The sequence below is a fragment of the Melozone crissalis genome, unplaced genomic scaffold, assembly GCF_028551555.1.
Source record: "Melozone crissalis strain CALT ecotype California unplaced genomic scaffold, PUWL_Pcris_2 ptg000042l_1, whole genome shotgun sequence".
NCBI lineage: Eukaryota > Metazoa > Chordata > Aves > Passeriformes > Passerellidae > Melozone > Melozone crissalis.
The window spans coordinates 19,231,132-19,253,966 of NW_026535820.1; the positions used below are offsets into that span (position 1 = coordinate 19,231,132).

At 42.0% G+C, this 22,835-nt stretch overlaps 1 protein-coding gene across 1 annotated transcript in view; it reads left to right on the forward strand.

The window, feature by feature from the left end:
- Window positions 1-3,296: 3,296 nt before the first annotated feature.
- Window positions 3,297-22,835, forward strand: part of EMILIN2 (elastin microfibril interfacer 2) — a 31,416-nt gene continuing 11,877 nt past the window's right edge. The window contains exons 1-4 of the mRNA XM_054285060.1: window positions 3,297-3,424; window positions 3,521-3,643; window positions 17,123-17,298; window positions 19,102-21,036. Of these exons, the coding sequence (XP_054141035.1) occupies window positions 3,297-3,424; window positions 3,521-3,643; window positions 17,123-17,298; window positions 19,102-21,036 (2,362 nt within the window). The remainder of the gene's footprint in view (window positions 3,425-3,520; window positions 3,644-17,122; window positions 17,299-19,101; window positions 21,037-22,835) is intronic.

Consider the following 22,835-nt stretch of genomic DNA (forward strand, 5'->3'; position numbering starts at 1 on the left):
AACCTGAAGAAAAGAAACCCAGAATTCACAAAGCAATTTGTTGCTGAAATCTACAAAAAGAAAAGCTGATGGATAGGGGATGTAAATTGCAGACGAAACACCATTTCTACCGCATGCACCACACCATTACAGACATCTGTCTCTCTTGAAGTTCTGCAGTAACTATCTGGTAATGTTTTTGCATATTATTCTGCCCACATGCTCTGTGCACTTTTCTCTCTCTAGCAGCCCTTGCACATGGCCCTTGCTGTTTCCCCATCATTATCCTCTTATGAAGTATGAAAGTACGATTGATCTTGGTGCTAGAAACACAGCCAGACTGCTTAGCAAAGAAACAAGAACTTTAAAACATTTCAGAGGACATATGGACTCACGTTTCTGAACTGCATCTCCCAAGGATGTGAGCACTGAGCTGGCCAGTCACTGAAGCTCTCCTCAGTGCACTCACAGACTGCATGCTCCATTTGTAGGGAGGGGTGGAGGGATGCTTTCCATGCACTGTAAGAATCATCTGTCTTGGGATTACTGTGAATTTTAGAGATGAGATGACATAGCACAGAAATACAAAATGTGAACATTTCTGTCTCCTTGGGAACGCGATTAACCCTCATACTTACACTGTGAAATAAAACTAGTTACACCCACAGAAAAAATGCAGCCATGCACAGAGCTTGGACCACATCTTCAGCCTGCACCTGAGCTGAAGATTCTCCAGGCAAAGCCCAGTTTCTGTACTGGTTATTGTTGAATCAGCTGATATCACACTGATAGGCCCAGTGTGAATATCAGAGGAGCTGAAGTCAACTCTATGCACCCACCCAAGTTCATCCATTTCTCTTCAGCTCAACATTCTAGCACAAGTCATCCTCTGCTGATATTCCTTACTGAGCCATCATGCAACCACCCTAAAACTTCACTCTCTGCACCAGCACTTGTATTCAAGTTCCAACAGAGCTCTAGTTTCAGGGAGAAGATGAGACTGGTCCAGCAGGATTTTTTTTCGTTGTTATGGTTTATTTTAAATGAAACAAACTCCAAAATGCACTGTGCTTTGCAGTGGAAGAAGTCTCACATAGCCTTTTAAAGAAATGGCAGCAAATGCTGTGAAAGCCTTGTTTCATAATATTTACAAAATAGTTGATCCAGACAGTAAAGGGACAGCTATATATCAGAAATTAGGAAAGATTTTCTTACATAGTTCTTGAATGAACAAACATTGACAAAGTCCTGAAGTTGCAGAAAACTCCTGACTTATTATCTGTCATATCCATGGAGTAAGCAGGGCTCTAACAACTTTCCTTCTGATGGTGTCCCCATGTTACATTTGGTCAGGCAATTGACTCTGGGGTTCACAGGTAAATTGGGCGCCCTCACAGAAAATCAGGTAATATCTGCTTTGTCCTCCTTCACCAAAATGTAAGCTCAGTGTTTAGCATATGGAAATATTCTGTTGCTTCATGCTCATTTTGTTTAAATCAGTCTATTAATTTTTGTACTATGCAGTCATTCTCAAGACAAGGATGACCTCAGCCTTTCATTATTTAATGACTTTCCCTTTGTGGGAAAATGTGCAGCTCTTCCATGTTGCTCATCCCTTTTGGAAAAGGACAAATTTCATGAGTTCCTTGGCTGAGTGAGGAAGGGGGAAAGGAAGAAAAAGCCTTCTTCATTGCTTTTTAGGAACTGAACTGTAGTCTTGCTCTCTACAGGCTTGGGAAACTCTAGATAACTTCTGCCAGCACAAATAATGAAAACCCAATTACATGCTTCCATGAATGCAAACAGTGGCACAGGAAATTGTTTAACCCTTGAGAAGGTTAAAGCATAATTTCTTAAGAGAGTGAAGTGCTATCCTCTTCCAGGCATCTACAGAGCATTAGAAGGGTTTCAAGTGAAATAGGACAGATTGAAGCAACATCTCATCTTTTTCCATTGCTATTTATTGCCAGTGAAGTGTTCTTATGCATCTGTAATGGCACACATTTCTCTAGGGGACAGGAAGCTTTAGTGTATATTTCCAATGAAACAGTTCCTAAAAACCAGTCTGAATGCATCATTTTGACCTCAGCATTTAAAGCTTATTTCCCTGCAGACTTGCAGAGTGAAGCTGTTGGGTGAGACTCCCAGTAAGACCGGCAGATGAAATTTGCCTGTTTCAGCAGGTCGGGGCAAATGATGAGGTCAGCAGGCTGCTGCCTAGAGCAGAAGGAAGAGCCCTGCCCTGCTGCTGGCTGTGCCTGCAGTGAGAGCTAGGAAAGCCTGAGCAGCTGCTGTTGGCCATGGGAGGCCTTGGGAGCAGGGCTGGGGCTGGCCAGTCTCAGCAGGAGCAGCCTGCACTGTTCCCAAATCTCCACCCAAACTATTCTCCACCCAAAGATCACTCTCTCTCTTTGCCTCCTTCCCACTGGTGGGAGCAGCCTGCCCTCGCCCAGCCTTGATGATTTTGTTCAGTGTCACTTCAGCCCAAAAATCCAACTCATAAAAGAGCAGGTGCTGAGGATGATAGAAGGGCATCCCTGTGGTCCTGCTCTCTGTGGGATGGCTTCACACGGGCAGGCCACTCAGTCAAGGTGATTGCGTTGGATTTCAACGGCCAGGTGAAGCTGAATGCTCATTTCTCACTCTGCCCAGTGAACACCTCTCCTTACAATTAAAGGCTTATTGTACATCCCTCGCTGAGGTAGCTCCAGCACCCTTCCCATGACTGGGTGAAATGAGCCGTCATCGGGCCACGAAAGGAACACCACCACCTCAAGGCACCGGTGTCAGGCAGGACCCCAGGGCTGCCACAAAGCAGCAAACCAGCCTCAGACACCGGGAGCTCAGCACGTCCGCACCGGCCCCACCTGAAGAGCCCGGTGTCCCCTTCCCCGCGGTTCGCGGCCGCCCTCTGCCCCAGCCAGCCCGGCTCCCCGGCAGCGGGGGCTCTTCCCCAGGGGCCCGGCCTCTCCTCCCGTCAGCTTTCCAGGGGGAAATCTGGAGCGGGGGCTGTCGGCTCGGGCAGGGGCCGGGGAGCGGGGGCTGCCCGAGGGGCCCAGGGCGCCACACGGGGCCGGGGGCTGCCGCAGGGCTCTGCCTGGCCGGGGGCTGCAGCGGGGCGGGGGCCGGGGCCGGGCCGGCCGGAGGGGAGCGGCGCCTTGGCCGGAGGGGGGTGCGGAGCCGCCGTGGAGGGCGGAAACGGGGTGGGGGGATTTGCGTCAGTGAGGGAGCTGAGAGCGGGCGGGACGGACGGAGGGACAGACGGACGGAGGGAGCCGGCGGAGAGGCACCGGCCCGCTGCGCTCGCCCGCCGCCCCATGGAGCTGTGCCCGGGGCCCGCGCCGCCCTCGGGATGGGCTCTGCCGCTCCTCCTCGCCCTGGGCGCCGCCGGGCTCAGCCACGGCACCCCGCACCTGCCGTACTCGCGGCCGGGCTCCCGCAGCAAGTGAGTACCGCCCGCCCGGGGCGCGCTGCGGCACCGCCCGGGCCAGGGGGGCTGCGGAGCCCGGCGAGCCTGACCGACACTGTCCTTCTCCCCCAGGAACTGGTGCGCCTACATAGTGAACAAGAACGTGAGCTGCTCGGTGCTGGACGGGACGGAGAGCTACGTCCAGGCCCAGTACAAGTGCGCCTGGAACCAGTTTCCCTGCGAGCCCACCCTGGTGTAAGTAACGCAGGGGGCGACCTGGGCAGGGAGAGCGCTTGGCCGCCCATTGCCGAGCCCGGGGAAAGCGCTGGGTGGTTCCCGGCACCCCGAAAGGCGCAGAGCTGTGGCAGGGTGTGCGGAGCGCCCCTGGTCCCCAGCGCATCCCGAACAAAGCGCTCCTCGTTGCGGACATGGGGCTAATGCCGGAGCTAATTAGAGCCAGATTGAGCGGTGCTCCGCGCTGCCGAGAGGGAGCTGCGCTGGCACCCCTCGTCGGCTCGGAGCGGCGTGCGGGCGGGAGGAAAGCACGCGGGCTGCTTTCCACGGGCACCGGGAGCGCGCCTTGGCGCTGCCGGGAGCGCGCCGGGGCTGCGGGCGCACAGCCCCGCTCCAAACCGGTTTTGTTGCCGCTCCTCCGAGGCTCTGCATCGGCGCGTACAGGGAGAGCCGGGAACGCGAGCCAGCGCATTTACAGTCTGTGTGTCCTTGTAGTTATCCAGCAAGGGGAGCGGCCAGGGCAGATTTTATGGGGGGTAATATAAAATTGCTTGTTGGATTTTATTCTTCGTGCGTGTGAGCGTGTGGTAATCTGTGGAGTGGCCACCTACAGCAAGGTGTGCTATAGCAGGCATTAGGGAACTGATGGATCTCACCTGCTGGCTAGTCACAGGGACATCTCCTTTCCTCATTTTTCCACTTGAAAAGCAGTAATATTTACACATTTCTGTTTGAAAGCTCTAGGCAAATGCACTCTGTGAAACCATTTCAGCATCTCCAAGAAGCTGCTGGAAAAACACCCATAGATTATCATAGGCTTATAAAGCTACAGTAACTAGATTTTAGTTTTACATGAAACAGTGATGATGAGACAGATACTGCTAGATTCTGGGTATTGCTGAAATAGAACTTCAGACACCGATGACGCTGCCACCCTGGGGTCGGTGACAATAGGTGTTGGGTGTTTGGCATTCAAATGTGCTGCTTTCTGTTTGTTTGGGTTGTTATTTTTGTTAAAAACCCAGCTTTTCTCTATTTAAACACTAGAATTGGAGGGGAAAAAACAAAGACAGCAGACAGCTGAGTAACACTGTCTTGTGTAACTTCCCTTGTTTCCCTTTGGAGTCTTGAACTGGCCATTTTGGACTTCTGACTGAGTTTGTGGATGTGTAATGGGGTGTGCCCTCTATCCTGAGAAGTGGAGCTACAGAGGCATGAGGAGGGGTTGAAACTGAGCTCTTTAAACACATAAATCACCAAGCATTAAGATAAGGAATTTCAGAGGCGGTAAAATAGGACTTTCATGGACTATCTGCTAGTAGATAGTGAAGAAAGTGCGAAGGCATTGCTTCTAGCTCAGGAAATTCCTGCACTGAGAGTGTGAGATTATTGGCAGGAGTGACAAGGGGAAGCCCAGCTTGAGCAGGAGGCCGGACTGCACGACCTCCAGAAGTCCCATCCCTTCCAGATTTCTCTGTGGTTCTCTGAAATGGCATTGTCTGTCCTTGTGCTTCCAAACATCTGGAGTTGGCTGCTGTCAGAGAGAGAATGTGGGGCTCAACAGACATTTGGTCTCACCAGATGTGTCCAGTCTCATGGGGTTTTTTTGTTCTTTTGAGAATGGAATTAGATGCTTATCGTAAGGCTTTGTTTCCTCTGTTTGACTTTCTTTGGTGAACATCACTGTTATTTTCTTCATAACCCTAATGGCAACTGCAAAACAATTCCTTGTTCTTAACATAAAATATTCCTTAGTATTGCCATAAAGTATTTTTCTTGTCACAGCACCAGCTGATTAACACCAAGAGAAGGTGGAATATCAACATCTTGACATTTTATTGTGTTCAAAACTGTTTATAGGTTGTCATTTTACTTTCGTGTCTGTTGCATATACACTGTCAGTGGCACAGTAAGAAAGGTGCTCATCCAAAAAGTTTGAAATACATGCCTCAAATCCTGAAAACTCCTAACTTGATTCCTGTGAAAAATATTGTTTAATTCAGAAGGAGCAGCTTCCTGAATAACAAAATGTGTTTATATATGTTTGCTAGCTAATGTTTGCAAAAATAGGAAAGAGCTGTAAAACAATAAAGAAATGACTGTGAGGCCTTTGTGGAAATTATTCTCTTTTTTTCTCCTTTATACACTTGAACAGAGAACTTGACATGAGCTAAATAGCACATATTCATGGGAATAAAGTGCAGCCCCTGTGTAGTCTCCTCTCGATACCCATGGTTTATCTAAGAGCTCATTCAGCTGCAGACAGTGGGGACAGTGAGATCCAAACCAAACAAAGAATTCCTTAACTGTATCATGGATGTGTGTGTTTTATTAGTACTTAAGTACTATCAGGTCTATTTTTTAATCTACTGTTGGTTTATATTAGTTTAAGACTAGATTTAAAGAGCCCATCTAGTGTGGTCTGGGTTATGCATAGCAGTTATTTAGATTGCAGTGTACAGGGGAGCATTTCAGTGCCTTAAACTTGCAGTGTTCTCCTGCATTCCATGTGTTCTTTACAGACAAGGGAGTGTGAGTTGCAGATATGGATTACAGTCAGCCCTGATTTGTCTTTGAATTTTTTTTTTTTTTTTTTAAATAGAGAGATCTGGTGATTAAACCTAAAATCATATGCATGCATGAACCCATTTAATCTACCCTTTAGGCTCATTAAAATATAATTTGTCTGAAGACAAAAGCCCTAAAGCCCCTTGTTGGAATGACTACACTTCCATGATTGTTAACTGTAAATTCACTTTGGCTGCAGGGTGTATTTCCTGAAAGGTTAAGTTGAAATTCAGGAAATTATTACACTTCATTGTTTAACTGTTTTATAGGTACTTGGGCTCAATAGTGCATTTCCTTGCTGAAAAGTTGGTGAATACTTTGGCTGATTAAGGTGTCAGGGATGAATGTGAGTTGAAGTGTGGCTGCTCAAGAGATAGGAAGAGAGCAGAAAGAAAGAGCAGAAATGCCCTTTGAAGTATGTTCCCTTTGAAGTGTGAGAGGCTCCTGATTTATTTTTCTTACAACTGTGGCTAGCAAAGGAAAGAGAAACTTTGTTATTAGTGGGTCACTGGGCTGAAAGGTACAAAAATATTAGTGTTTATACTCACTAGAAAGAGCTTGGATGTTTTGAAATTTAATATTGCTTCATAAATAATTGACCCCTCACTGCTTCTTTTGTCATGAATTTCCATTCTTAGCTTTCTTAAGAATGGTTTGGTAACTTAATTAGCAATAATAGCAATTTATAACTAGTAGTATTATCTATTTCCAAAAGAAAAAAAACATGTTGCCTTTCTGGTTGGATCCTACACAATCTTTAGTGTTGTGGCTTGTTTGGGACAATTCTGTATTGTCACTGTAGCTGGTTCAGGGTGGGATGCTGTCATACAGTTGTTTGTTTTGCCCCTTGTTCTGTAGAGTGTGTGGGTACACCTGGCTGTACCAGAGGTGCACCAGGTTATGGCCCAGCGCTTTTGGGAAAAGCTGCTTCCATGGGTAAGGTTTTGATTTTAAAGTCTGAAGTGAACTGAAGTTGCTGAAGGTTTTCTGGGACGTTTTCTGGGTTTGTGTCTTTGCTACAGAACTGCAAACAGGACTTCCCCCTACAAGGTCATAAAAAAAATTATCTTGGTAAGAACCTCTGGAGGTCATGCAATCCCCTCATAGCCCCCAGCTAACACCAGAACCAGCTTCAAACTTAGATAAGGTTGCTCAGGGACTTGAAGAAAGGATGTTTTATCAGATCTCCTAATTCATGTACCAACCTCCATTAATTATGCTCAAGTGAGTAAAAGATATTTGTGTGCTCAGGTCAGGTCATCTGTCTTTAGCTTGTGAGGAGTGAATTTCATGATTTCGTGTAAGCTTCTCATCTTAACACTAATGATACATGTATACTAAGCAAGCCCATTATTTCATTTAGAAAATGACACAGACAATGATGAATGAAGCAATAGGTAAATTAGCAAGACTTTCCAAATCTCTCACTGAACAATATTTTCCAACTTCTTGTTATTTTATCATAAATAAGCCCAGTGCCAAACTAATCACAGTTTTATTCATGGCCCAAAAGATTCAAAGCACAAGACTGAAATGACTTTTGAGAATGTTACTGAAAGTTTTCTGCATTCATAAACATCAGAACAAATTACTACTTATGAGCAAAACACTGCTTTTAATCAGCAGTATTTTGCATTTATTAACAATATATCAGAGGTTAAAAGTGGAAATTTTATAACTGAAAAACCTTATATGAGACATCCAGTTAAAGTTGAATGGCTTCATCCATCTGGCAACCCCAGAATGACCTGGGTGGAGCACATCAGCCCCAGTCTAGGAACATGTAGGAAATCCCCATGTAGTTTTCAACCTTCCAACAGTCCCAGTGTGTGGTTTTTTCTGAGAGTGTTCTGTTGCTAGAAATCAAGCATACAGATCAGTGTCAGAGTGCTCAGCACCAGGCAGGAGCAAACCTCAGAAACACAAGTCAGCACAGATTGAGCCACTGGCTTCCAGCAATACATATCTTGTAAAAAAAATCTTTCAGGATGCACAAAAAACTTGAAGGGAAAGCAAGAGCTGTTTAATGTTTCCCCTCCAAGTATCTATAAAGGTCTTCAGCACTTTCTTTCCAACTTTGTGTATTTTGTATGAAGCAGAATTTCTTTGTACAGGCTCCAGCTAGCTGACTACATAGAGAGGTTAGCCTAGGGGCTTGTGCATTGAAAACAGTAAGGAAACTTAAAAAACTTCAGTCTCCTGGAGTGCTTGTTTGAAAATCTTTGAGATCCTGCTGGGTGTGGTAAGTTTTCCTGGCTGTCTCCCCAAGCCTGAAATTGTGCATCTCTGTCTCCACACACTGAACGCAGCAGAGTCTTTCTTCTCTGTGAACTGGACAGGGAATTTTCATTTCACACATCATTTGAGTTTGTTGCAATAATGTAAAAAAAATCCCATGCTGCTCCTCACTTCCCATTAATGTGATAACTCAAAAGTTTCATGCTTTTCTGGTTTGAGAAATGTGTGACCTGGAGGTCTGGGGCCTCTTCTGTTAAGCACCAAACTGTTGCCAAAGCAATAAATTTTTATTTGCAGGGAGCTGCTGAGCCATTTAGGTGTATTTCATCATAAATCACCCAAATAATCAAGGAACATTTTGTACCATTAGGCAGTGGGCAGTGTCACTTTTACACGTTGGGGATATTATGACTCCCATCTGATTTCATTTCTGCGTTTGCATCTCATCCTTCCTTTCCCTTCTGGTTCACTTTTAACTTGGTGTCGTGAAAAGTAACAGCTCTCAAAACAATGCTTCATTTTATTCTCAAAGTTGGGGTCCCACTTAATCCCACAGGTTAGCCCTTGTCTTCCTGAAAGTATTGGTAATTTGTTTCATCTGGGTGTATTTTCAAATAATCTCTCAGCAACAGCTCTTTCTAGAGCACTCTAGAAAACAGTTTATTTCATGGGCAGAGAAGCAGAAGAGATACATTTGGAGCTCAGTTTTTCAGGCAGCTTTATCAGCAGCAGTGCTCTGCATCCTCATTTCATCTCTCCCCTCGTGTAAGGTGAGAAACTTGGTCCCTGCTGCTGGGAGAGGCAGGTGCTGATGTTGTAAACATATAACCTGTTGCAGAGTTGTTCCTGTTCCATCACTGAGCACATCACATTGCCACTCTACAAAACTTCCCTGGAATCCTTTTGAAAGGGCTATCTTTTCAGGGTTCTCCTATCCCATTCTATTTAAGTGGGATTTTAATAGCTCACTGTTGGTCTGTTACCATGTGTTTGACTGGCCTTTCAGCGTTGTTAATCCCAAGAATGAAGCTGTGCTTTGAGCTTTGCCACAGGCTGTCTCTGGCTCTGAGTTACTGAAATGCCTCCTGTGTCCTTGTTTTGCTGCTCATAAGAAGAGGATGCCTACGCAGTGATAATTTATGAACATTAAGAGTATTGACATTTTAAACTTCTGTGCATTTCCTACTGGACTTTAGTGGTCAGCTTTTTGAAAATAAAATCCTTGGCAGCCAAGAGAGAGTTAGACAGATAGGTACATATTTGTGTATGTGTGTGAAGATATATGTACAACAAGAAGAAATCATTAGTATGAGGCATGAGCTCATATTTCAGAGTGTGCAGCCCCTTGGTTCTTTCTTCCCACAAAAAAAAACATTTATCTCCCAAGAGAGAAAATTGTAGTTTGAATCTCATCTTTTTTTGATAGAAGAATTCCAGCTGAGTGGCATAAAATCCACTGTATAAGTAGTGAACAATGGCACTTTTGGAGAGTTTCAAATGAAACCATGTGGTGTTGCCTGAGAATAATTGAATGTTGTTGTCTTCTACCAGTTCCTGTAATCTTCTGTCCTTCTTACTGAAGAAAACACAAACTCTGCAGTAAAATTCAGCCAGATTCTCTCAGATGCATTGAAACAGTGTTCAGTGTTGAAGACAACTAAGTACCAGAGACCAGGCTGTAGTGAGCTGACTGGGGCAGCACGGTTGGCTGCTTCTTCCCTGGTACCACTGATGAGATGGTATCGTTTTATTTAGGGATAGACAAATGCAACTTTTTCCTTCCTTGCATGAAGGAGTAATACAATCACCTGTGCCAGGTCTCTGCCCACTTAGCAATTTCTTCCAGATGGAAGGCCATCTTCTCCCTTCGTGCTTAGCGTGAAGCCACCAAGTAAAAATAACCAATGGAAAAAAGTACTGAGTCTCTAAATGCTCATTCCTGTTTTATGAAACATTCAGTAAAATTACAGTGCCTTCATAGTCAGATACTAAAGCACTCTTTGCAGTGACCTGGATGGGTGATTTCTTGGGTGTGTACACAGCAGGTAATGGTGTTCCTGTGGATGCAGAGTGCTTTGACTCATTCCCTTGCTTTCCTTTAGTTTCTTCCCTGTTAATCCTCTCAGCCAGTAGCAGTTTTTTCTTCAGGATTTAGCTCAGTACAGATCTGGTACAAATGTTGGCCATGCTATACATGACTGTAAAATTTATTAAGAACTCCCTTGTGGGCCTGTGCAAGCCTGGAGAAGCTGAATCTCCATGGTCATGTGCACCAGTGATGCTTGTCATAACTTAATATTTTCCACAGGAGTGCCTCAAAACTTTGTTTCACCCAGCACAAAAAATTTTAAAACACTCTCTTTTTGCTTTTCGTTATATATATTTTATTTTGATTATTATGTTATCCAAAGGCCTTTGAGGAACTTCAATCTAGATGGCTATGGATGGGCCAGGCACTGGACTAGTGTCTAAGGTCAGTGACATTTCTCTCAAGAAGATGTAATTGCCCAGACTCCAATGCCTGTAAAGACATTTTCTGACCTACTTTATATAAATTCTGGAAAGAAAAAATGCCAGGTAAAGGAAAAATAGCAGTCTAAAGATAAGACTTGCTTAAGTCCATCTGTGAGAATCAGCTTAGTGTCTCTAATGCCAGATTGAAATGGAAAATTATTTTGGCGTGCAATAGGATTCTTTTTAAATAGATGTTTGCTGCATTGTATAATTGGGATTTATTACAGCCTTGATGGCTTCCTGTCACACAATACTTAGACTTCTGTAGGTTTATCTATTTGCATCAAAACATCTTCTTGCTGCTTGCTATAAATGCCTTAGGATAAATTCTTGGGAGAGACACATTTTTTTCAACTTAAACTCATCTGTGGGCTGAAACACAAGCTAGCTGCTGGTGCTGCTGCATAGTGACAAGGTCATCAAAGAACAAAAAACAAAGGTGGGATTTGATTCACCCTGACCCAAACTGTCTGCCCTGTATGCAGAGGGGTGAATCTGAGTGTGGGAGCTTAGACATGCAGTGATGGTGACACAGGTGCAAGTCAGGGGTGTCCAGCACAGTCTGTAGGTAACAGGATGTAAATGATGACTTTAGGGTGAGATGCAGCCCTGTTTTGACTCTGCTGGCTGTGTGGATACTGCTGTTGGCCTTCATGGAAATACAGACAGCTAAAACCTGTCCTTACCTACACATGAGGCACCTGAAATGCAAGTGAGTGCTGAAACTCACTGTGACAGACAACTGCTAAAACCTACAAAGATTTTGGTGGAAGTCGGATTTCTGCCACCATTTGTAGGGAATACAAATAGGCCTGCACGTTTGGGAAGCAGGAAACATGGGATCAACTGGTTCTAGTTCAGCGTTTGTGTAGTATAAACAGTCAATAAGGTTACCTTCTATTTTCAGCAGAAGTATTTTCAGGCTACAGAATAAGAAATGTTTAGTCAAAATATGATTGCATTTAATTACTTCTTCTAGGTAGTGTTTTTGGATGGTGTCTATATGCCAGTTCTGTGCTCCCATTGCAATATATTGGAGATTTGGATGCCTGGGACTATATAACAATAGTAAAACTGTATAAATACAATTACCAGATGATGCAACTTACAAAGAATGTGTCTACATGCAATAAAAATGTTAAATAGTGTAGATTTGATATCTTCTATTTTATAAAGACAGAAATTTGCAGGCTGCTGAAGTCATGGGACTTGTTCCAACCACTACAGAATTTTGGACCAACCTTGAAGCTGTGTGCTCAGAGTAAACATTTTGTACACTGCTTATGTAGAAACATGCTGATTCTGTGGTCCCTTCCTCACAGTGAGGAGGTGGTGGCACTTATCTCATTGCATTTCCCAAAAGGTTGAATGTTAATATCCAGTTACAGAGCTGAGCCATATGTTTTCCCACCAATTTCGTGCAAATGTTTCTGATTTGTTTTATTGCTATTAGGTGACATTCCAAATATCAGTATTAACTGTTTCCTTCTGTGGTTTAGCACCGTGAGAATACTATAGCTCATTCCCCAGTGAAAATGTCCAGCATTTGCAGCAGACATGGATTTTTAATTAAGCATTTTCCTATGGAAGTACTGCTCTCTCAAAGAGGAACATTTGAGTGCTGTTGTCACCCTGTACATCTTCATTTCAGCTGTGAAACACTTAAGATAATAAAAGTGGGGGTTTGTATTAACGTTATGGGGGTGTTTTCATCAGCATGTTGAGTTCATGGTGAAGGTAGTAGGCGTGGGTAGTTACAAGCCTGTTGTGGAAAAACTCCAAAAAAACAACTGTTCTTATGTTCTCTGTTGCAATGAAAGATTAGAGACAGTGGATATTAACCTTTATTCATGCCTTATAAAAGAATTATTTCAGTATTTAGCTCAATTCATCAAGAGGTTATGACCATCATTTTGGACTTGAAATCCACAGGAGAATGGAATGACTAGACACAATAAATGCTGGTGTGTTATATGCAACTTCTAACCACATAAGAAATTACTATTTTTAAAGAATACTTGTAAAATAATTATGTGTATTAACACTTATTTGAATAGCAGAAATCCAAGTCACCCAGGGGAAGATTTGATGTTTTACTGGTTTTGAATTCCATTGCAGCATATAAAGGTGTAAAAGTGGAGCCTCATTTTTTAAGATACTTAGGAAACTTTTGTGGACCCTTTTGACAAAATTGCCTCACTAGATAACCCTGTCACCATTCACACCTGCCAGATAAACCATGTGGACTTGATGTTACATTCCAGCCATGTCTCTTTATCCAGCTTTATAGAGAAGGCACATTTTGTCTGGCTGGCTACCTTGAGTGCATTTAGTGTGTTTTGTATGTTTGTGATTGTGTATTTTAAGTTTGCTGTGACTATGAGTGAGTAATTGGATTCAGAATACTGCAGACTTAAATGAAGACATGTCTAATTTGTATGTTGTGATAGTTCCCAGTCTTGTGTCTTTCACATGCATAGAATCACAAATTAGGGATGTGGTCCCTAGGAGAAACTTACGGTTTGTTTTGTTAGAATTGTAACCAACAACATAATTTTGTTCAGTGCTGTAGGACTGCTATATCCTAGCAAAATCCTGTAAGTCTCCAGCTCCTCCACTGAAACTCACTGAGTGAGCAAAGTTCTGCCTTTAAAAAGCATTTGTATGATGGGGAAATCCCTGGGGCCGGATGCGTGCTGGTGGCTGTCACTTGTCAGTGCAGTTGGACGGTGCTGTCACAGTGACGCCGTTCCTTGCAACTTGCACAGCAGTTGTGCTTGAAGAATGTCATTGGTACAGAAGTTGTAGCTGTGAAACTGATTTTTAAGAAATTTTTGTGTGACTGTATTCAAATTAGAGAAGTGCTAGTGTAAGTTCCTGTTTCCTAGCCTTACATGTCTAGTATTCCTGGAGGAAATGGGAGTAGCTGTGTGATTCATTCTGCTGGACTGGCAGTAGAGAGAAGAAGTTCTTAGTCAGTAAATCCCAGTTGAATTTTTGAGCCATCCATGAGTATAGCTGTCTTCTTACCACAGTTCAAGTGTGAATATGAAATCTGTTCTGGACCCAGATTTTGAAATGTTCTGATTCTAACTTATTTTGGCTCTAGTAGAATTGTGATTCAGGATTCAGGTTAATCTGTATATGATGTACCATATCTGGATAAAAACCAGTTCTGATTTGTGTTGTTTCAAACTTGAAAGAATTTTTTTAGACATGTACTGTTTTTCAAATTTTTAAAAAATTAAATGATATTTAAGCATTTTATGCCTATTTGGATCAGGAAGCTATAAAAAAAAGAAGAGTGAGAATGTCAAAAATGTTTGTTTGTTATTTTTAAGATGGAGTTTAGAAAAGTTTTTACGTTCTGACATTGGAAAAATATTAAGTTTTATTTCTTTTTATTTGTTTATATTCTTCTTTTGTATTTGGTTTTTTCTTAATATTTGTCTGACTGTTGAAGCCATCTGAAAGTGTCTGTATTGATGAATATGACTACAGAGAAGATGTTAAAAGAGAAAATTGTCAGAAATGTGGAAAATCCTCACTCTGTAATTTGAGTAAAGAAGAGCACAATTTGCATATAAGTAATTCTTACTCATTTTATAAAATTAGTTTCAGCTATATTCTTAAAACTTTGCTGGGAAAAAAGAGAGATTTGGCATTTGAAAATAACCAAAATACTGTATTTTTCAGGAAGGGGTTTGGCCCTGAAAGTAAAAAGAGGAACACACACAAAGCCAGAAGCAGTTAAGTGTTTTATGGAAATCATACAGAAGTATGTACAACCATTTCCAGCATGGGAAAACTGATCTGGAAGTTCAGAGTTTGCATTTCAGTAATGTGGTGGTTGTGAGAGAAGTTGTAATGACTTTCAAAACCACTTCAAAACACTAAAGTATCTGGCTAATCCTGTTTCTTCTGACTCTGGCAGCTAGCTGGAAGGAAAGGATTCAAACCCAAATTATCTACAGAAGATGTGGGAGATCTTTAGATAAGGGAGAAAGAGAAGGAAGTTCCTGGGTGGCCGGGATATTGTTCTCCCCAGTGGTGCCCTCTACATTGCACTCTTCTATTTAATTTTTAAAGCACTTTACCATTGGGATTTCTGTACTTTGTAAACAGGATTCAGCAGATGTTTAAGTGAAAACTGTAGAGGAAATGATGAGCTGGAGTGAAGTCTACAGATGTTTCATATATGGTGTTCAGAAGGTATAAAAGGATTGGACACCCTCCCTGAGTTAGCGTACTCCAAGCCAGAGTCTGAAAAGCTGACAGGCACAGCAAACCACTGCAGTTATGAGCAGCTCAGACAGACAGAGATACAGCACACACTGACCCTGCCTTCCTATGCTGATCCACAGAAAAACTGAATCCAGAGAGGCTTATTAGTACAAACTACTCTTGGCCCAGAAATAGTTGGAAAAAATATGAGTGTCTCTACTGAAAGTAGCTTTTACCCCTTAAATGAGAAGTCTGAGACCAAATAACAATGCAAAACAACACTGAGTATTTCCCAAGTGCAGAAATTAGTCAATGTTGTGGCAGAATTGGGAAAGATACGTTTGGAAGAGAAACAAATTCATAATTAGTAGTTAATATTTTAAGCACACCACCGCAAGTTTGTTAACCAGCTTGGCAAAAAGGGACAGCAAATGGCTGTCAGATGGGAGACATTATATTAAGATTGTGTATCTGAAATATGCTGAATAAAATTGAATAAAATTTCAGCAACTATTCGCATGCATGGCAGGAGAAGCTTTGAAGAGTAACAGTAAGCTCACTCTCACTCTGTGACTTCCAATAGAAAATGTTTCACAGTAAATCTTACAGATTTACTTCTTTCCATTTGGTAGCTGATTACCGATTTTTTTTTCAACCAGTTAGGAATTTTGGATGTTAATAGCATGCCATGTTCAGTGAAATAGGTGACTTTTGGTGATACCATGGCTGTCCTGTGCTCTCTCTGTCCCAGGATACACTCCCTGTGAGCCCAGCCAGGCTGTGGCTGAAACCTATTACAGAGCTTCTGTAGATTCTTTGCTGCTGTCCTGCATTTATTCTGCTGATGTTACTGTTTAGGGACACTTCAGCTGTGAAATGAGCTTGCAGACTGTTCTGATCTGAAATAATCTGAAGGACAAAAGATCTGAAAAAGCCTTAGGGAAATTAGTAGCATGATGCTAGTTTAACTGAGAGAAAGGAATTCACGTGGGAAATCGGGATGACTTACTGTTTCTGTGTGTTCCAAGAATACCATTTTATAGAGCTCAGGTGGCAAATCCCTGTTTTACTAATTTTCCTCATGTCTCAGTCTGAAATGAGCTGTACCTTGAATTGATTTAGTTTTTATCCAATAGCATAGGCTCTTCTTATGCTCTGCTGGGATACCACCATGTCTGACCACAGCTAAACACATGGGATGTGTTTCAAGGGAAGCTATGGAAGAAGTCTGTGGTTAAAGAAAGTTGCAAAACAAGAATTACTTTGTCATTTATTAACTTTTGAGTGGTTAATCAGGGAAGCTCAAGGTTGTATGTACATAATGTGTGTATAGGTTTGTCTGGCAGACCCTCTTCAGCTTAATTGATGAAGGAGGAAAGACTTGATTTCTTTGTTGGTTGTAGTGTTTCATCTGATTCCTTCTTTCATGTCCTTGTCTGACTCACACTTTTAGCATTTTGTCCTTCTCTGGAATATCCCTCCCAGCTCAGACTGTGCTGTATATATGGATTCTGAGGAATGATTTAAGTCGAGACTGTGGAAACACAAATGGGGCAAAGCAGGCAGAAGCATTTTTTGATGTTCAGAAGAGCCCTGGGGGGAGGGTTCCAATGAAAAGTTAGAGGGAAAACATTTTGAATTTGTAATCTAAGACACTGATGGTCACTGGTACTGTCAGTGGTGTCTGATGAGTTGTACCTTCATTTGCCACAACATTTTAACCCTCTGCTCATACATGAAAGCCCCTATTCCATGGCTCCCTATCATGACTGTGTTGAGTGGAGGTAGCTTTAAAACCTAGACAAAAACATTTGTTCATTTGATGTTTAAAGCAGAATAATAGCTGTAAGCATTTGATTTTCATTATAAAAGGTCCCAAAACTTGTCTTATTTTTAACTTTAATCTAACTAGCAGCTTAGGTTATGGATTGTGTAAAATGCTCTCTGTTTTGGCAGATACCGAACGAGTTTCAGACCTCGGTACACAGTTGCATATAAGACAGTGACAGAGCTGGAATGGAGATGTTGTCCTGGCTACAAAGGGGAGGACTGCAGGGAAGGACCTGCAGAAAAGCCAAACACTGCTCGTCGTCCCTCAACACCAGCCAGAGCTGCTGTGAAGAAAGGCACAGGTAACTTTTGTCTGAATTTTGGTATGCACAGTCATGTCTGGTATCTTGTCTTGTCTTCTTGTTTTGTCTTCTAATCATTGTGGTTTCTACTGAACTCAGCTGCTGCAGGTACAAAAGCCACATGAAAGACTCAGTGTAGTGGGGAAATAATAGCCAGGCAATAGCAGGCCTGATACAGAGAATTTCCTGAAGAATAACAGAGGAATGGGCTGTAGAACACTGGCTGGAAATGCCAGCTGGCTATTCATGGTTCCAGAAAACCTTTGGATAAAGACTGTGGGTTTTGTAAGAATTTACAGGGGGTTTTTTTGTGGTTTCTCCAATGTTCACGTTAAAAAAAAAAGGAATATTAGTAAAACAAAACACCTCCCCACCCAAAAAAAAAAACCCCACAAAAACCCCTGAAAACACAGATACTAATTCTAATGATGCATAAGAGTTCCTAGCAGTTTCACAGTGTTTTGTTTGAGATTCTAAAGATTTTACTGATTCACATTAGATTACATGCTTTAATAATGTGGAGTAAGAGAATTGGTATGGATAAGCCTCAACTTCTGAAAAAATATTTTAAAGAATGAACTGTGTTTGTTTGTGTGAGATACTGCCTTCTGAAAGGGCAAGAAGGCATGCTGTTACTGCTATATTATGCCTTTTCTCCATTAAGAAAAAATGATAAACAGATGTTTCCTTCTGAAGGACTTACTTTTTCCAACATAATTGGAGATTAGTGTCACATATAGCACTTAGTCAGATTTCCACATGTGTTTTCTGTGTGGTGGAATGTATTGAATGACTGAATACATGGTTTCAAACTAGTCCCATAGATTATATACCTGCTTTTAAAATGAGCTTTTTAAGTATTTTGTTAGCTGACCTAAAATATTAATTCCAAAAGATGATAATAAAATATGGTGATATCTATATCCTTCTCCTCTACTCCAGACAAAATTAAAAACTACTTTTGACTTTTCCTGCAGTTTATCCTTTCTTGACCTCTGATAATGTTTGTTTCCTGGGTTTTTGTTCTGGATTTTCTGCCGTTGTTACACATTTTGTGTGAAACTGAACATCCGGATTTGTACGTGGCTTTGTAAATGAGGTCCTACTAATGATAAGATTCAGATTCATTAATTGATTTATGATTGGTAAAAACTAGATTACATCTAAAAGTCTTCTCTTTCTGATTTTCATTCATTGAGGATAAATTAGTTTAATTTAACAGTTTTTAATGCATAAATTTTACACTTTTATGCATGTTTTATTGCCTACTTAAATATATGCCAAATAATTAGGTATTTGTGAACAAAGTGTGATAACTAGAGTGTCTTGCAGAACCCCATGTCATATATGGGATGTGTATTTGGATCCCAGGTCAGTAAAACACAGGAGCACAAACCCACTTCAGGCATATAATTGACTACCACTGAAGTTTTCAGTGGGAATTCAGAGGCAAATTATTGTTATAGGAGATGCAGTGGTTCTAAGGTGATGTGTATGGACCTGTATTGGTCTGTTATATATGCCATAGCTTAGATCCATTGCTGAACAGGAGGGGTGGTTGCCAGTTCCTTTATGGCCACTGTATCTTGGCAAGAAATGGTCACTGTGCTGAAACTTCTAGTTCTGGGCGTTTCGATAACATATTAATTATAAATGACTGAAAATAAGAACAGAAAAGACATCAAGTGTTAGGCAGTTTAAACCATTATTTCATTTTAAAGAAAAGTGAAGTCAACTGCAGCTTAATAAAACAGATACCACTGGGAATATTTACATTCACATTTTGTTTTTACTGGGAAACAGATGCAGAGCCAACAGGAGCACCGGAGCCTCCGCCATATGAGAAGAGAATGCAGTTTCTTGAGGACGAGTTGTTTAGACTTACACGGTCTGTGATTGAGCTCCAGTCCTCCGTGGCAGGTGTGAATGAAAACCTGAAGCTGACTGTACAGGAAGATGCCAGCAAGATGTTGGTCACTTGGCTGAACAACCTTTACGACCGCCCGGAGCCTGACAGTGCAGTTGGGGCTGAAACAGACACTATTCAACTGCCAGGCCTCCTCAACAATAAAGATCAAAAAGACCCTTTTATTGATTTTGAAATGGAAGATATAAAAGCTGAGCTGGCTGAGGTCAAAGAAGCCTTGAAGATGAGGAATGATGAGCTGGAGGAGCTGAATGGAAAAGTAAAAGGATATGAAGGACAATTGAAACAACTGCAGGAGGCAGCACAAGGACCTACAATAACAATGCCCCGTGACAATATATATCAGGACTATATAGACTCAAAATTTGAGTCCCTCAGGCAAGAAATAATGGAAGGATTTGAGAAGAAAATGGCAGATCTGAAGAACTCCTGTGACTATAAAGTAGAGGATACTCAGCAGCAGTACGACGACAGTGAAAATAACTGTGTAGGGATAATGGATGTTATAAGAAGAAAAGAGAATGACTTGAGGAAAGAAATAGATACTCTCCGCACTCAGATTCCATCAAACAACTCCAGCTGTTGCAAGAAGGGTGAGGGAAATGACTTTGACCAACAGATGAAAGATTTAGATAAGAAGATTGACAGAATTGTGGAAGCACAGAGGATCTTGAATGTCAGAATAGATAATGAAATAATTCGATTGTCGACTCCAGATCTAGAAGATGTGTTGGGTGAGAGGCTGGAGGAGCTGGATGCAAGGATGAATATTACAGAAAGAAATGCTGAAGAGCACTGTTTTTACGTTGAGGAGACTCTCCGTGGTGCTATCGCTGCTGAGGTGGATGAACTGAGGGATTTGTTCGACCAAAAGCTGCGGGCGCTGGAGGTCAGGCTAGGCGGGACTATTTTGGAGATTGCCAACACCACGGATCCAGATGGAATGTTTGCTAATCCTGGGCCTATCTTGCCCAGCGATGCTGGGTTTGCAAATGAGCAGTTTGCAGCAGATATGAATTTTGTGAAGGACAAGCTGCTGTCGCTTGAGCAGCTCTGTGGGCAGAAATGTCAGTCTGCACCGCAAGGCACCGAGGACCTTCAGAAACAGCTAGAAGATTGTAACGACAAGTACAATCACTTGCTCTTGAAAACAGAGAATAATTCTGTTGTCCTGAGGTCTCTAAATAGCTCTCTTAATGAGAAGCTCAACTTAATTAAGGGTAACCAACGTGACATCCAGAAAATGCAGAGAGACGTACGTGTATTCCGATACAATCTAAATGCCATTGATAAGGATATGAAAAACCTTCAAGATGGCCTGAGTAGCTGCAGGGAGCAGCTTCTGGGTGTCAATTCGACATGCAGAAAAACACAAAGAGGTGTCTTCCGAAAAATTGATCAAATGCAGAGGACATTTGCGAATCAAACTGCTCATTCCAGTGAGAATTGTTGTGGAGAAGTGAAAGACAGACTAGAACAATTGAATGACCATGTCCTGAATGATCTTAGCAAGTGCAAAGAAAAGACCCAAGGGGTCCAGGAGGATGTTTCAGGTGTTGAGAGCAGAGTCTCACATATTGAAAAAGTCTGTGGCAAGTTGGACTCTGTTTCAGACAGCTTGCAGAATATAAAAGAGGGTCTGAATAAGCACGTGAGCAGCTTATGGAACTGCATCCGTGAAATGAATGGAACTATAGCATCGCATTCCACTGATATTTCTGGCCTCAAAAACTCTGTCCAACAGTTTCATAGTCAGGTTTCCAAAATCACTTCAGACATTGAAGGCGTGCTGAAATCTCAGCCTGACACAAGTAAGTTTCTTACTTATTGTTTTTTACTTTTTGCTTGTTTGTTTGTTTTTTAACTGGCTTTCCTTTCTGAAACTCTTAGAAAAGAAGTAAACGAGGGAGGAAAAAATATTACACAATTCCCACTTTATTTTCGCAGTGACTAATTTTGGCTCTTTGCTGCAGAACACCACAGAGTACTTTGAGTGCTTTTAAAAGTATCCTCCAAAAAGAAGAAAAAAATAAAAAAAAGTCTTACATGTTTTTATGTTTACTTCGAGCTAGAATAAAGACAGTGGGAAAAGTAGTGTTTTCAAATAGAGATTTTAAAGTGAGTTTTTTGTAATAATTGTCTGTATTATGCCAATTCATTTGATTTGATTTTTTTTTTTGTTTGTTTTATTTTGTTGTTGAAGATTATTCTGTATTCCTCAGGGAAAATTGAAAAGCAAATAGAGAAAACTGAAGTCAAATTAATTCAAATTTATGATAAGAAAGATTTCTTCTTAGCTGTGTTCTTAGCATGAGTTTATGCTTATAATTCAGCACCAGCTCTTTGATCTAGAGGTTTCACAAATGAGCTCTGGCATATCTTGGCATGGCAATATAAGATTTCTGCTTCATAGCTCTCCCAGAAGCTTTCATTCCCACAAGGTCGTTGGCAGTACTTGGCACATTCCAGCTGGCAATGTTTTAGCACCTCAGCCAGTTCTGTTAATAGTCTGGCATGTAGGTGCAAATCTACCTGCGCTTTGTTTAAAGTTTGCGTTACAGCAGCTGAGAAGGTGGGGCACATTCCCTTTGGTTCTGAACGCTGGGAAATAGCAACCTCAGCATGCTGGTGAGCCTTGCCATGGAGGTTTAGAGACCTTGTCAAATGCCACTCTGTTCCCTCTGCAGCTCTTGCTCCAAATTCCAGCAGCAGGTTGTTTTCCTGAGAGCTGAAGTTTACAGAAGGAAGCTGAGTTCCTGTTTTCCCGTTTCTCTTAGCATGACGCAAAATCACAGGAATTGCAGACTGTTTTGAAACTGCACTCCTCGGTTGGTTGATGCTTCTGGTTTTAATTCTGTGCACGTATGAGATAAATAAGAGGCCAGTTTCTGTGACTGGGTAAAATTAGAAGAGGTGCTGAGGGAAGAGCCTGTGCACTGTTGCAGCTGATGGTGGCTGGGAGAGATCAGATGCGAGATTCTTGAGTGTTCTTTCTGGAATGGCCAAGTTGTGCCTCGTGAAGGGAAGAATATCCTTCTCACCCCAAGGCAGAGACTTGAAAACCTGCAATAGGTGTGTTTCTTTTGTTTAAAACCAAATGTATAGCAGTACTTGACACGAAAGTCCTCCTTCTGAGGTGAGAGGCTTTTGTGTGAAATTAAAAAAATTAATTCTCTTAACTTCAAAGGAGGAAGTGGAGTGAAGAAGGCTGTAAATTTCAGATAATTCTTTTGCTGTAATTTTGACTTAAATTCAGCAGGGTGAGGACCTTTATCCCTAGATCTTGCAGAAGCATCCCAGTTTCCATTAAAATGGAACATGGTGTATCTGTGTAATCCTGTTTCTCATCCATCTTCCCCAAAATTAACTATCACTAAGGACCAACATTGGAGAAAGGTCCGAGATACATGCAAATAGTAATATTTCTTCTGCTGTTTGAAGCAAGTGTTCAAGTGACCTCATGGGTTGCATTTATCAGCCCCTGCTACAGTGTATTAAAGCATTAAAAAGCCTCTGCACACCTGGGTTTCCATAAAATAATACCTTTTGAGGGCAGACCCCTCCATCCACCACTGGAAGTTAAAAGCCTGTGGAAGGATGCTGCTGCTGG